The 15,000-nt window shown below is 44.5% G+C and overlaps 2 protein-coding genes across 4 annotated transcripts in view; one reads left to right on the top strand and one right to left on the bottom strand.

The window, feature by feature from the left end:
• Positions 1–7,984, top strand: part of si:dkey-233k19.3 (dynein axonemal heavy chain 11) — a 120,140-nt gene extending 112,156 nt beyond the window's left edge. The window contains exons 77-83 of the mRNA XM_062992363.1: positions 558–677; positions 3,234–3,476; positions 3,570–3,752; positions 5,523–5,638; positions 5,948–6,060; positions 6,160–6,300; positions 6,723–7,984. Of these exons, the coding sequence (XP_062848433.1) occupies positions 558–677; positions 3,234–3,476; positions 3,570–3,752; positions 5,523–5,638; positions 5,948–6,060; positions 6,160–6,300; positions 6,723–6,970 (1,164 nt within the window). The 3' untranslated portion in view covers positions 6,971–7,984. The remainder of the gene's footprint in view (positions 1–557; positions 678–3,233; positions 3,477–3,569; positions 3,753–5,522; positions 5,639–5,947; positions 6,061–6,159; positions 6,301–6,722) is intronic.
• Positions 7,985–10,557: 2,573 nt separating this feature from the next.
• rapgef5b (Rap guanine nucleotide exchange factor (GEF) 5b) overlaps positions 10,558–15,000 on the bottom strand; it is a 48,558-nt gene continuing 44,115 nt past the window's right edge. For all 3 annotated transcript variants that reach the window (XM_062992359.1, XM_062992361.1, XM_062992360.1), the window contains exon 26: positions 10,558–11,058. In XM_062992359.1, the coding sequence (XP_062848429.1) occupies positions 10,940–11,058 (119 nt within the window). In that variant the 3' untranslated portion in view covers positions 10,558–10,939. The remainder of the gene's footprint in view (positions 11,059–15,000) is intronic.

The raw sequence follows: 15,000 nt of genomic DNA, 5'->3' as shown, positions 1-15,000 counted from the left end.
CGACCGGCCGAGAGCATCACTGGGGAAGGGATTCCAACCTGGATTCCAGTGGTAGTCGGGTAGCGTGATTCCCCACTCTCTGCCATGCAGCCACTGTTGGGCCCTTGAGCGAGGCCCCTAACCCCTTTATTGCTCAAACTCTCAAACTCATCTGTCGTTACTGTAAGTCGCTTTGGATAAAAGCATCTGCTAAATAAAGCATCTGCACCACTGGGGAAGGGATTTAGTGTGGGACAGTGGGAGCCTAGTAGGCAGAGCTTTAGGCTGTCAGTTGAAAGGTTAAGGGTTCGAATCCCAGCTCTGCCATGCAGCCACTGTTGGGCCCTTGAGCAAGGCCCTTAACCCTCAATTGCTCCGGGGGTACCGTACTATGGCTGACCCTGCACTCTGACCGAACAAGCTGGGATATGCCGAACATCTGTATACATATATATATATATAACAAATAAAGGCATTCTGTTCTATTCTATTGATATATAACGAGCTGTATATAACGAGCTGTATATAACGAGCTGTATATAACGAGCTGTATATAACGAGCTGTATGTTTGGATCAGGTACCCTGGGACGCCCTGTGCTATCTGATTGGAGAGATCATGTACGGAGGACACATCACTGATGACTGGGACAGGAGACTCTGCCGCACTTACCTACAGGAGTTCATTCATCCCAAACTGGTAACTAATACATATGTAAATCCTACTAATCCAGAACAGTACAAGTAGTGTCCTGCCCCTCAGCTGCAGTATTCAAAATTGGTGGCACAGCCTGGTATCTGCTAATTCAGTGGATTAGCTAGTACTACAGGGACCGACATTTGCCGTCGTCACATAATTATGCTGTACTGGATTGAACATGATCTGATAATCTAACCTAATCCGATGTAATTTCCATGTTTCACCAGCAGCTTATCCTGATCAGGGTTGCGGTGGTTCTGGTTTCTGCAGGATCACTGAACGCAGTGCAGTAACACACTCCAGATCCGTCATGGGGCCTCGGCCATGCTCCCCCCCGTCTGTAGTCGCCCAACTAGCCAAAAGCAGGGCTGGGGATTCGATCCCTGGATTCTTTTAAGCGTTTACATTTAGAAACTCCAACAGAAATAATTTATCAGTGTTAAAATGACAACATTCATAATTCTGTACAGAACTACCAGATTGAGCTTGTGTGATGAAATGCACTGAAGTTCATGTAGAACTTATTAGTTGATTGGCGGCATCTAGTGGCGTCTTAATGTATTACACTAAATAATTCAGGTTCATTATTAAATTTCAACTCTCTAACAAGCTGACTGAATTAAATGGTATAAAGTTCTTACTAAAATGTCTGGTACAGAATAAGAATGCGCATGTCTTTTACAAAGCCCAAAATCTATGTTTTGTTGATCTGGATGGAAAGTAAAACATTTTCCAGCTATTTATTTACAAATTGCTCTTCAAAAAACGAACTCGCCTGTTTTATTTCATGGCTGCTCTTGTTAGGGGTCGCCTGAGCGGATTCTCTCCTGAACATCCTTCTCTGTCACCCCGACCACCTGAATGTTCTCCCTCACCGCATCATAAACCTCCTCTTCAGCACCTTCTCCCCAAATAACCCTCTGCACACGCTCAGACCGTCTCAATCTGTCTCCAGAACATCCGACCTGCTCCGTCCCTCTAATGAACCCCTTCCTGATCCTGTCCGTCTAGAATCCAGCTCTCTCTCCTGACTTTCTATCAGTACCACCACCTCCACACCATGCAACGTAGTGCAGCAGGCCTCACTACTGTCATGTAGACTTTCCCTTTCACTCTAACAGATCCCCTTTAATTACAAATCAGTCCTGTTTCATTTTTATATCTGCAGTTCGACAGCAATTGTGTATTAAAATGTGCAAAAGTTCTCTGCGGAATTCAGAAAAAGGAACAAAACATGGAGTTTGAGCAGGAGTGTGGGAACTTTTCTTATCCCCCGTGATGGAATTGTCTGAATGTTTATATTAAGTGGTCCCCCACTTCTCGTCCTTATTTAAGGCATTAATAAAACCCCACTCATCCACCCTCTCATAAAATCTACTCTCTGAACTATCAGCCATTGGGTGGAACAAACTCCCCCCGTCTGCTAAATGCTGTGAATGTACATTACCCAGCAGGTTTAGATAAAGGGCCGTAGTTTGGACACAGCTGTTATAGGGTTTGTAAAATGTTCAGTCATGTGTCTGAATTAGATGTATGAACTAGGGCTGCACGATATATCGTTTCAGCATCGTCATCGCGATGTGTGCGTGCGCAATAGTCACGTGGCTGGACGTGCGATGTCACTTAATGCAAATTAAATCAAATACGTCGCGCTACACGAAAATTCACACGTCCTCATTTTCCATGACGTATCTACACCAGTGTGTTCGAAACCCAGTGAGCCGCCTCGCCGTCTTACCGCCTGCACGTGTGGCCGCCTCAGGAGAGAGGATTCTGATCAGTCATTGACTTTTATAAGGCGGGTTATTCGAACGCGCTACTCAGCGATTCCATCAGGTTTAGCGTTTTGCCATTAAAAGCAATGGAATGAGGTGGGACGGCGCTAACGTGTCAATATAACATCTGGATTCGTGTACAGAAAACTTTGTATTTACGAATTTATATACATATATTTACGTTTGAAAATAACTTTGTCCGCACCGTCAGCCATGTTTACTTTTCTGTGAGAGAAGAGATGCCGCGATGAATTCTGGGATTGCCTTCGTCACTAAGGACGCTTCGGATTCTCACTCGTTCTTGAGTCAAAATAACGCTGAAATATTAAGATGCCTCAGTAGTGAGCTTAGTAACTAAGGCATCTGGGATTTGGAACGGGTGTATAGCCGTATACTTTTGTTTATATAGTTTTATTTTAATAATGTTACTACTTGAAGAGGTTTTGATTGTGAAATAAAATATTAAATGACCCATTTTGTCAATCCTGTTAATAATTCCCTCATGTGATATTGAAGCTTTCTTAGTTTAATGCTCAGTTTCAACCCAGTACAAAGATGTAGCTGGTCATGATCTCTTGTATCCCTTGTAGGCACCACGCTTTTTCACAGATGAGCCTTTTATTTAGAGTAAGATACATGCATCATTAATATTATTAATCATGTGGTGAAAATTCCTGCATTTTTTTAATATCGCAATATATATCGCAGGAAAAAAAAATCGCCATGTCAGTTTTTTCCAATATCGTGCAGCCCTAATATGAACGCCGTTTTCCTTCCTCAGTTTAACGGTGAGCTGCTTCTTTGCCCGGGTTTCCCGGCCCCTCCGGATCTGGACTACAGCGGTTATCACGGTTACGTAGACGAGAAGCTGCCGGCAGAAAACCCGAGTCTGTACGGCCTCCATCCTAACGCCGAGATCGAGATCATGACCGTTACGTCCGACTCTCTCTTCGAGACGCTGTCGGAACTCCGGTGCAGGGACCCGGGGGGGGGGGAGGAAGTGGCTCCGAGCGCAGAGGAAGAGGTCAGACGTGGGTCATGTGACTGTGTTTCTTCACCTGGTGCATTTGGGCCTTTTTGTTCTCACCCCCCCCGTGCTGGAACTGTAACCTCACAGGTGAAAGGTCAGCTCGACTGGATGTTGGAGAGACTCCCGGAGACGTACGGCGTGCCGGAGCTGATGACGAAGACGAGTGTTCGCAGCCCCTTGGTCCTGCTCTGCTTTCAGGAGTGTGAGCGCATGAACCTGCTGCTCTCTGAGATCCACAGCTCACTCACAGACCTGGACCGGGCCCTGAAGGTTCCACACTGCACCAGAACCTGAAACACGCATCAGCACGGCTGTCCATGATGGGCATTATAGATTACATACAGCACTCAGGTCATTACACTAGCACGTTAGTGCTGAGATCTCAACGGTGCTATCAGCCATGATTAGCTGTGTCTGAGGGAGAGGGGGTGGCTGATAGCACCACTGAGATTCAAACCCCAGATCTCTGCAGTAGTGGGTTGGTATATATTATCACTGCATCACACCAGCAAACTGCAGAGGAACCTCAGTTTAACAGATTTCAGATTTAACAGACAAACTCTGGAAAGCCGAACAAAGTAGTTCAGTAAATGTCCACTAGTCGGCGCTCAAGGCTGAATTTTGCCGGGAGACTCGCTCTGTTCTCGCCCTTTTCTCAGTGCGAGAGAGAGGAGCATCAAGGTATCGATTAAAAGTTATTAACTTATAAAGAAAGTGGACAGCGGCGTTTCTGTGGCTCTGTGTTTGTGAGGAATACGGTGTGTAGAGACACCTGAGATGTTCACAAGTCACAGAATACGAGTCCGAGTCGAGTCACGAGTCAATATAATCTACACAGAACATATATTATAAATGTAGCGTAGAAATAAAGAAATAATCTGTAAGTTCAGATAAAAACAACAACAGATTAGCGAGTGTATTTAGCCGTTTTACTTCGTGTCTTTACTTTCCTCCTCATCGTGTAAATGAATGTAATTTCTGTAACAAGAAGGTTCCAGTTAAAAGCTTCAACTGATACGTTTTGTTTTCATTACAGAACAAAAGCGCTCGATAAATCACGGCACAGCGGCCAAAATCCCAAACACAGCAAAAACAATCATAACCGCTGCTTACCTTAGCTTCTGTTCTTCCAGATGCTATTACATTTATAAGTGTGCGTCCCATTAGGAACAGAATCCGTTATTTTGTAAATGTGCTTATAATTAAAAACCTCCAAACTTTTCCCGGTGGTGAAGTAAAACAGGAAGTGGTTAGAAAGCCGATCGAGCGTTTCATTACCACGTCATCTGTGTGACGCAAACTGAATAAATGCAAATAACAGCATTTCTTACTAACAATTACAATCAGAAGCTCTGATTGGTTCAGAAAGCGTCTTTCAACCATCAGCACCGATTCTGTAGGAGCGTTCCATTCACCCCGGTCGTTCCTGTGAAGTGCACTACGTAGGGTATTCCACCATTTTAAGTAGGGAGCGACGCTTCATCACTACACCGGAAGCTGCTGGAACATTTACACATTGTGTGTGTTGTGGGTTAAGACGGCCGGAGCGTTATTATTATTATTATTATTATTATTATTATTATTATTATTATTAGAGAGCAGAAATGACAGGATCAGAATGATGTTGGATCAGATATATATATATAATTATCACACGTAACTAATGCTGCTGACTTTTGTTTTATACAAGTTATTTTGTGCAAGTCAGGAGTCGAGTCCCCGTCTCTGAGAGACAGACAGTGAGTGAGTGATACACGCAGGTCTGAAGAGAGACTAAAGGAATATGCAGTGAAATGTAGTGGTTTTACATGACTTATTTACATCTCTATTTACATTGTATATTGTGCACATTCAGCACTTTTGTGGAGCTTAGTGCTGTGTTTTTGTATATCTGTGGACACGTTTGTAGTCCGTTATATCGAGGTTCCTCTGTATTAGAGATCTGATTCCACTGTAATCAAAAACACACGAATACAAACAGAATGGAATCATCGTGTGGAAGGTTTTCATTCTGTATCTGTCATGTGCTGCGTCCTCCAGGGGGAGCCGGGTATGTCCTCAGACGTGGAGGCTCTGCAGACGTCTCTCTTCTACGATAGAGTTCCGGAAAGCTGGAGCCGACTGTCCTACCCCACCACACACAGCCTGGCACAGTGGTACGCACACACCTTCACCAACCTGCTCTACATTTACCGTACACCCAAGTCCCGTCTCCAGTGTTATAAGCTTTTTGCGGTGAAACTTAAACTTTAATGTTTGTGTTTAGCGATTTAACGTTTTTCCATCCGTGCAGCGTTCAAGTGCGTCACGTTTACCGTTTAATCTGAACTATGAGGCGTCCCTGCGATCCTACGGCAATTCAGTTAGCGATCGCTCAGTCAGAACGTCCGAGACGTGAAAGTAAAGCAGCTAAAACACGAGCGTGTGACGATGATAAACCGACGCTTCCGCCGTGCTGTGCGCAGGTTCGGCGACGTGGTCGGTCAGTGTCGAGAGCTGGACGCTTGGACTCAGGACCTGGTGCTCCCGGCCGTGGTTTGGTTTCCGGGTCTCTTCAGCCCGCGGTCCTTCCTCACCGGTGAGAACCCACACACACACACACACACACACACACACACGTACGTTCCGTGTGTTCCGTGTGTGGCGGGCACGGCTAATCCGGCGTTCTGTGTTCCAGCCGTCATGCAGACCGTGGCGCGTAAGAACAAGTGGCCGCTGGACAAGACGGCGCTGTGCGTGGACGTGACGAAGAAGAGCAGAGATGATTACGGGCATCCACCTCGAGAGGGCGCCTACATCCACGGCCTCTATCTGGAGGGTGAGAGAGGGCGAGCGTGTGAGGGCGGGGCCATCAGCACTGAATCCAGTAACACACACACACACACACACACACACACACACACACACACACACACACACACACACACACACGCGTCACTACTCAGGATGGGTTTGGGTCGAATCTCGGGCACCTGTTTCATTTGTACGAGGTTTCTAAGTGGAGGATGAGTGTACATGAGTAACAGGACTGAACGTTTTTAACCTAGAATGAGTAAATACATGACATATTGGAGCATGGAGAACATACTAAAGCACCAGAACTCCGAGCACAGTCTAGTGATTCATCACAAAATGTTTTTATCAATGACCCCTATAGTCTGCACCAGTAGAGGAAGTGAAATGTGATGGAATGAGATGGAATGCGATCGATGGTGACGGTGACGCGTCTCCCCCCCGCAGGTGCCCGCTGGGACGTCGGTGCGGGCGCGCTCTCCGAAGCCGTGCTGAAGGATCTGAACCCGCTCATGCCGGTGCTGTACGTCCGCGCGGCCCCCGCCGACGAGCTGGAGCTGAGAAACACCTACGAGTGCCCGGTGTACAGGACCAAGCTCCGGGGGCCCACCTTCATCTGGAGCTTCCACCTGAAAACACGCCACCCGCCGGCCAAGTGGGTGCTGGCGGGCGTGGCGCTGCTGCTGTCCGTCTGAGCGGGCGAGGAGCTCCGGTCACTCCTACAGAAGAACGTCGGGGGGGGGGTCAACGTGCAGTATTAAGCAGACGCTTTAATCCAGAGTGACTTACGGTTATGACTGAGCGTGTCATTCAATTCGAGCATTTAAAGGTTAAGGGCCTCGCTCAGGGGCCCAACGGTGGCAACTTAGCAGTAGTGGGGCTTATAGAGTATTAATAAATATAAAGACTACATATATTTTAATAAATAAGATGGTGTGAGTGACGTCACCTCTGCTACACTGGGGTTGAAGCCCAGACCAGAGATCCCACTGCTCCAGTATCCAGTGCACACTAGTCCTACAGCAGTGTGATCTATACCTGCTCGGGTGGGTTGCAGAATAAAAAAAATAATAAGAAATATTGTTTTTATTTTAAAAGGTGCAGAAAAACTAAATACGCTTGTACACAAACGCCCCCTTGTGGAGGCTTTGGGTTACATGTTGTAAACCACAGTGGGACCAGATTGCCAATATTTTTATTAATGAAGTAAATTAAATTTTGTGTTTTGTGTCGAAGCATCGTACCAGAACTTTGATAGTGTAAACCAGCGTTCCCCAACCGTTTTTTGCACCACGGACCGGCGGGGGCGGGAGGATTTAAAATAGAATAACAACAGAATGGAGAATCAGGGTGAATCCTGAGCTTTTTTCGCTGCAGCGAGACGCTGCTCCCACCTAGTGGTGATCAAAGACAATAACACCTGAAGTGTGTTGGAAATGTAATTGCTCCTGTAGCGTCTCTTAATTATTTATTCTTTCTGTGCGGCCCGGTAATAAATGGCCCACGGACGCCCGGTGGTTGGGGACCGCTGGTGTATACGGTGTCTCATCACACTTTCTGAGTCTCGTTCCTGCAGCCGGTCAGTGTTCAGTACACCAGCGTCCACCAAGACGCTCCAGGACGTTTCCTGTATAAATTTGTACCTTAATGTGCAATAAATGTCTTAATTCTGAATAAATAAAATGATGAGCTGTGTTACAGAATGCAAAGCTAAGTCGTGTTTATTAGAGCTGATTAAAGGTCTAAATCTAAAGATGTTCCACATGAACTACCAGCACAGTACAACAGAAAACTCTATATTTATTTATTTATTTAATTAGGATTTAACGTCGTGTTTTACACACTTTGTGTGCCGTGTCTGGGGAGGGGAGGTTGGTTGGATGATGCGTAACGTAACTGAGCATAGCGGACATTTTTAGGGTGTGATGGAAATCCATTAGAGTATTAAATAAACTGGAGAAAGTGGTTCATTCAGGTGATAGTTACATACCGGCACTGTCGCCTCACAGCAAGAAGGTCCTGGGTTCGATTCCCAGGTGGGGCGGTCCGGGTCCTTTCTGTGTGGAGTCATGAACTATTTAGTATCTCCAGTTCACCTCACATACACGCCTCTGTACTGTGGGAGGAAACCCACACAGACACGGGGAGAACATGCAAACTCCACACAGAAAGGACCCGGACCGCCCCACTTGGGGATCGAACCCAGGACCTTCTTGCTGTGAGGTGACGGTGCTACCCACCGAGCTTTAATAGAGAAACCCGGGGAGAACCGAGTTCTTATCCAGAGCGACGTACAGAAGAGCTTCCACAGTAAACATCACCTTACTCTAGGTTAAGTACAACAGTCCAAGAACACAAATCTGCTGAACCCCTGTTGCATAAAAGAAATAAGAGTGTTAGTTAGTAAGTACAGGTCAGCTTAAGTGCTCAGTAAAAAGGTGATGAAGGTTTTTAATCGTTTTTTAAAGACAGCAAGAGACTCAGATGTTCGGACAGACAGAGGAAGTTCATTCCACCACTTGGGTGCTAGAACAGAGAAGAACCTTGATGCTCGTCTTCCTTTAGTCCTGGGTGGAGGATCAAGTCGAGGGAGACCGGTGGCTCGGAGGTTGCGCGGTACAGAGCCGGATTAAACGTGACATTAAACTCGTCATGTACAGCTGGACTGGCCTGCAAATACGACCGACGTTCCCACACAGTCAGCGCGTCAGATTTGAGACTAAACACACGTCACGCGGCACAAGAACCACATGAGGATTCAATCAGGTCCTACAGTTAGCGGCATGCAGCTGTATTAGCGCGCGTGTTGGCGATTGTTTGTGCAGAATCCTCCCACAGTCGCTGAGCGTGTCACGACGCTGTTAAATGGACGAGGAAATGATAGATCTGCTAGCGGAGGGAGGAAATGATAGGTTTGAGTGGGCCGTACCGCGGCGCCTCTTCTCTCCGTTAGCCGCGGTGCTCTCGCACCAGGCAGTAATAGCCCAGCAGGGGGGATCTGTCATAGCGGGAGGGGGGGGTGGTGTTGGGTTCTGTCATAGCCTCCGTTCAGCCGTTTAAGCTTCTGCTCCAGCTGAGAGGAACAGTACGCAGCTGACTGCTAGCATGCTTTTGGAACGCGCGGTTTTGGTTTCTTCCGTCGCCTCCCTACAGCCCCCGAGTGTCACTCCAGCGCTCGCTAACTGCTCTGTGTTTCACTGCAGCGAGAGCTAGAACAGATCTCTCTAATACAAAACAGATCTCTGTAACCCAGAATAAAACAGATCTCCTTAATTCAGAACAGATCTCTGTAATCCACAACAGATCTCTAATTCAGAACAGATCTCTCTAATCCAGAATAGACCTCTGTAATCTAGAATAGACCTCTGTAATTCAGAACAGATCTCTGTAATCAAAAATAAACCAGATCTCCTTAATTAAAAACAGATCTCTCCAATCCAGAATAAACCAGATCTCCATAATTAAAAACAGATCTCTCCAATCCAGAATAAACCAGATCTCCTTAATTAAAAACAGATCTCTCCAATCCAGAATAAACCAGATCTCCTTAATTAAAAACAGATCTCTCCAATTCAGAATAAACCAGATCTCCTTAATTAAAAACAGATCTCTCCAATCCAGAATAAACCGGATCTCCTTAATTAAAAACATCTCTCCAATCCAGAATAAACCGGATCTCCTTAATTAAAAACAGATCTCTCCAATCCAGAATAAACCAGATCTCCTTAATTAAAAACAGATCTCTCCAATCCAGAATAAACCGGATCTCCTTAATTAAAAACAGATCTCTCCAATCCAGAATAAACCAGATCTCCTTAATTAAAAACAGATCTCTCCAATCCAGAATAAACCAGATCTCCATAATTAAAAACAGATCTCTCCAATTCAGAATAAACCAGATCTCCTTAATTAAAAACAGATCTCTCCAATCCAGAATAAACCGGATCTCCTTAATTAAAAACAGATCTCTCCAATCCAGAATAAACCGGATCTCCTTAATTAAAAACAGATCTCTCCAATCCAGAATAAAACAGATCTCTGTAACCAAGCACAGGTGTCTGTAATCCAGAACAGTTCTCTGTAACACAGGACAGAACAGATCTCTGTAAGCCAGAATAAACCAGATCTCTGTAATCTAGAACAGATCTCTGTACTGTATATATTTGTGTATATGACAAATAAAGGCGTTTTTCTAAGGACTTGTGAACATGTGTGTGTAACAGTACTGGTGTAGACGGTGTTTAGTTTAGTTTCAGAAGTAAGAACGACACACGCAGGTATGTAGAGGTAATAATATCTCTCTATTGATTTTCTTTTTACATAAAAAACTCAAATTAAATTAAATATTCACATTTTTTACATGACGAGTTTCGTCCCGGTCGGTCAGTGGCACTGCCACGTCATGCTGACCAGCACGATATCAAACTGAACTGAACCAACCATCGCTTCCTTCATTACGTTCAGAAAGTAAGTGAACCTCTCGTGTGCCTGCAGAACTGCAACCAGGATCACCTTTCACCTTGACATATGTAAAGTCAGTTCAGGCTCCGTGTTCAGTTTCTCGCTCTCCTGTCCGTCCATGAACATCGATCCTCCGTCTCGGTGGCTTCCACGCAAACGAGAGCAGAATTCGGCCTCGTCTCATTAGCAGTCGTGAAGGTGGCCTAGACTTTAGTCTCCAGTCTGTGTGAAAGCTCGAACAGAGTCTGCTGATTGTCGATGATGTGAAGATAGTTGATGTAGGTTCTGACCTCAGGATTGTCTTTTTGGTTCGACATGTTTCCTTTGAGACAGAAAAAATTAAAATAATTAAAAACAGTGGAAACTTGCTGATCACTTCTGTTCACTGAATATCTCTCGGTCGTGTGTATGGACGTAATATCATCCAATTAAGGTTCTAATTCTAATAAATAAAGTGGGTTCATCAAACTTAATTATTTTATTAATCACGACAAGAGATAGCAGGATGATTAAACGAGAGATTTTTTCTAAAGTACGAACCAGACTCCACGTTTCACAGCTCACTAGTTGACGTCCCAGATTTCTCTCCCAGTGTTTTTTTTTTAAACAGTGAGAACCAGGTTCTATCCATCACGTCTGTGCATCACTTTTGATTAGAGCATTCATTAAATTTCACTAATAAATTAAATGATAGAATAAAGAGAAGCTTCGATACACAGCACAGCTACATTAATAGATGAATGTAAACCCAGAACTGTCTCAAATACCAAAATAATCGTCCATGTTTTGACCCCCCTCCCGCGTCTACAGAATCGGTTGTTAGTTTTCCAGCCTCAGTGACCCGAGTCGTGTTTTTAGCTGCTTTACTCTGTTCCACATCTTGGACATTTTGACTAAGCAATTGCTAACTGAATTGCTGTAGGATCACTAGGATGCCTCATAGTGCAGATTAACCAGTAAACATGAGAATCTTGAACGCTGCACGAATAGAAAATGTTAAATCGCAAAACACAAACATTAAAGTTTTAATTTTCACAGTAAATTGCAGATCACACGAGAAAAGGCTGTGAATTATGTAGGACCTTAATCATTGCTAACACATTGTTGCTGGAAATTAAGAACGGCGTCTCCTCACTTTACTAGAAAACAGCAGAACAGCCAGCGTGAAGTGGTTTTACCATGTACAGTGGGGTCAAAAAGTATTTAGTCAGCCACTGATTGTGCAGGTTCTCCTACTTAGAAAGATGAGAGAGGTCTGTAATTTTCATCATAGCTACACTTCAACTATGAGAGACAAAATGAGAAAAAAAAATCCAGGAAATCACATTGTAGGATTTTTTAAGAATTTATTAGTAAATTATGGTGGAAAATAAGTATTTGGTCAATAACAAACAAGCAAGATTTCTGGCTCTCACAGGCCTGTAACTTCTTCTTTAAGAAGCTCTTCTGTCCTCCACTCGTTACCTGTATTAATGGCACCTGTTTGTCCTCGTTATCTGTATAAAAGACACCTGTCCACAGCCTCAAACAGTCAGACTCCAAACTCAACCATGGCCAAGACCAAAGAGCTGTCGAAGGACACCAGGAAGAAAATTGTAGACCTGCACCAGGCTGGGAAGAGTGAATCTACAATAGGCAAGCAGGTTGGTGTGAATAAATCAACTGTGGGAGCAATTGTAAGAAAATGGAAGACATACAAGACCATTGATAATCTCCCTTGGGGTCAAGATCTCATCCCGTGGGGTCAAAATGATCATGAGAACGGTGAGCAAAACTCCCAGAACTACACGGAGGGACCTGATGAATGACCTGCAGAGAGCTGGGACCAAAGTAACAAAGGCTACCATCAGTAACACACTACGCCGAGAGGGACTCAAATCCTGCAGTGCCAGGCGTGTCCCCCTGCTTAAGCCAGTACATGTCCAGGCCCGTCTGAAGTTTGCCAGAGAGCATATGGATGATCCAGAAGAGGATTGGGAGAATATCATGTGGTCAGATGAAACCAAAATGGAACTTTTTGGTAAAAACTCAACTCGTCGTGTTTGGAGGAAGAAGAAGAACCCAAGAACACCATACCTACTGTGAAGCATGGGGGTGGAAACGTCATGCTTTGGGGCTGTTTTTCTGCAAAGGGGACAGGACGACTGATCCGTGTTAAGGGAAGAATGAACGGGTTCATGTATCATGAGATGTTAAGCCAAAACCTCCTTCCATCAGTGAGAGCATTGAAGATGGAACGTGGCTGGGTCTTCCAGCATGACGATGATCCCAAACACACAGCTCGGGCAACGAAGGAGTGGCTCCGTAAAAAGCATTTCAAGGTCCTGGAGTGGCCTAGCCAGTCTCCAGACCTCAACCCCATAGAAAATTTGTGGAGTCTGTGTTGCCCAGCGACAGCCCCAAAACATCACTGCTCTAGAGGAGATCTGCATGGAGGAATGGGCCAAAATAGCAGCTACAGTGTGTGCAGACCTGGTGAAGACTTACAGGAAACGTTTCACCTCTGTCATTGCCAACAAAGGTCATGTTACAAAGTATTGAGTTGAACTTTTGTTATTGACCAAATACAGTGCCTTGCAAAAGTATTCAGCCCCCTTGAACTTTTCAACCTTTTGCCACATTTCAGGCTTCAAACATAACGATATGAAATTGTAATTTTTTGTGAAGAATCAACAACAAGTGGGACACAATCGTGAAGTAGAACGAAATTTATTGGATATTTTAAACTTTTTTTAGAAATAAAAACCTGAAAAGTGGGGCGTGCAATATTATTCAGCCCCTTTACTTTCAGTGCAGCAAACTCACTCCAGAAGTTCAGTGAGGATCTCTGAATGATCCAATGTTGACCTAAATGACTGATGGTGATAAATAGAATCCACCTGTGTGTAATCAAGTCTCCGTATAAATGCACCTGCTCTGTGACAGTCTCAGAGTTCTGTTTAAAGCGCAGAGAGCATCATGAAGACCAAGGAACACACCAGGCAGGTCCGAGATACTGTTGTGGAGAAGTTTAAAGCCGGATTTGGATACAAAAAGATTTCCCAAGCTTTAAACATCTCAAGGAGCACTGTGCAAGCGATCATATTGAAATGGAAGGAGTATCAGACCACTGCAAATCTACCAAGACCCGGCCGTCCCTCTAAACTTTCAGCTCAAACAAGGAGAAGACTGATCAGAGATGCAGCCAAGAGGCCCATGATCACTCTGAATGAACTGCAGAGATCTACAGCTGAGGTGGGAGAATCTGTCCATAGGACACAATCAGTCGTACACTGCACAAATCTGGCCTTTATGGAAGAGTGGCAAGAAGAAAGCCATTTCTCAAAGATATCTATAAAAAGTCACCTGGGAGACACACCAAGCATGTGGAAGAAGGTGCTCTGGTCAGATGAAACCAAAATCGAACTTTTTGGCCACAATGCAAAACGTTATGTTTGGCGTAAAAGCAACACAGCTCATCACCCTGAACACACCATCCCCACTGTCAAACATGGTGGTGGCAGCATCATGGTTTGGGCCTGCTTTTCTTCAGCAGGGACAGGGAAGATGGTTAAAATTGATGGGAAGATGGATGGAGCCAAATACAGGACCATTCTGGAAGAAAACCTGTTGCAGTCTGCAAAAGACCTGAGACTGGGACGGAGATTTATCTTCCAACGAGACAATGATCCAAAACATAAAGCAAAATCTACAATGGAATGGTTCACAAATAAATGTATCCAGGTGTTAGAATGGCCAAGTCAAAGTCCAGACCTGAATCCCATCGAGAATCTGTGGAAAGAGCTGAAAACTGCTGTTCACAAACGCTCTCCATCCAACCTCACTGAGCTCGAGCTGTTTTGCAAGGAAGAATGGGCAAAAATTTCTGTCTCTCGATGTGCAAAACTGATAGAGACATACCCCAAGCGACTTGCAGCTGTAATCGCAGCAAAAGGTGGCGCTACAAAGTATTAACGCAAGGGGGCTGAATAATATTGCACGCCCCACTTTTCAGTTTTTTATTTCTAAAAAAAGTTTAAAATATCCAATAAATTTCGTTCCACTTCACGATTGTGTCCCACTTGTTGTTGATTCTTCACAAAAAATTACAATTTCATATCGTTATGTTTGAAGCCTGAAATGTGGCAAAAGGTTGAAAAGTTCAAGGGGGCTGAATACTTTTGCAAGGCACTGTACTTATTTTCCACCATCATTTACAAATAAATTCTTTAAAAATCCTACAATGTGATTTCCTGGATTTTTTTTCTCATTTTGTCTCTCATAG

This window comes from Trichomycterus rosablanca, chromosome 3 (assembly GCF_030014385.1).
Source record: "Trichomycterus rosablanca isolate fTriRos1 chromosome 3, fTriRos1.hap1, whole genome shotgun sequence".
Lineage (NCBI taxonomy): Eukaryota > Metazoa > Chordata > Actinopteri > Siluriformes > Trichomycteridae > Trichomycterus > Trichomycterus rosablanca.
The sequence above is the reverse complement of the archived record's forward strand: the minus strand, read 5'-3'. Positions and strand labels throughout refer to the sequence as shown.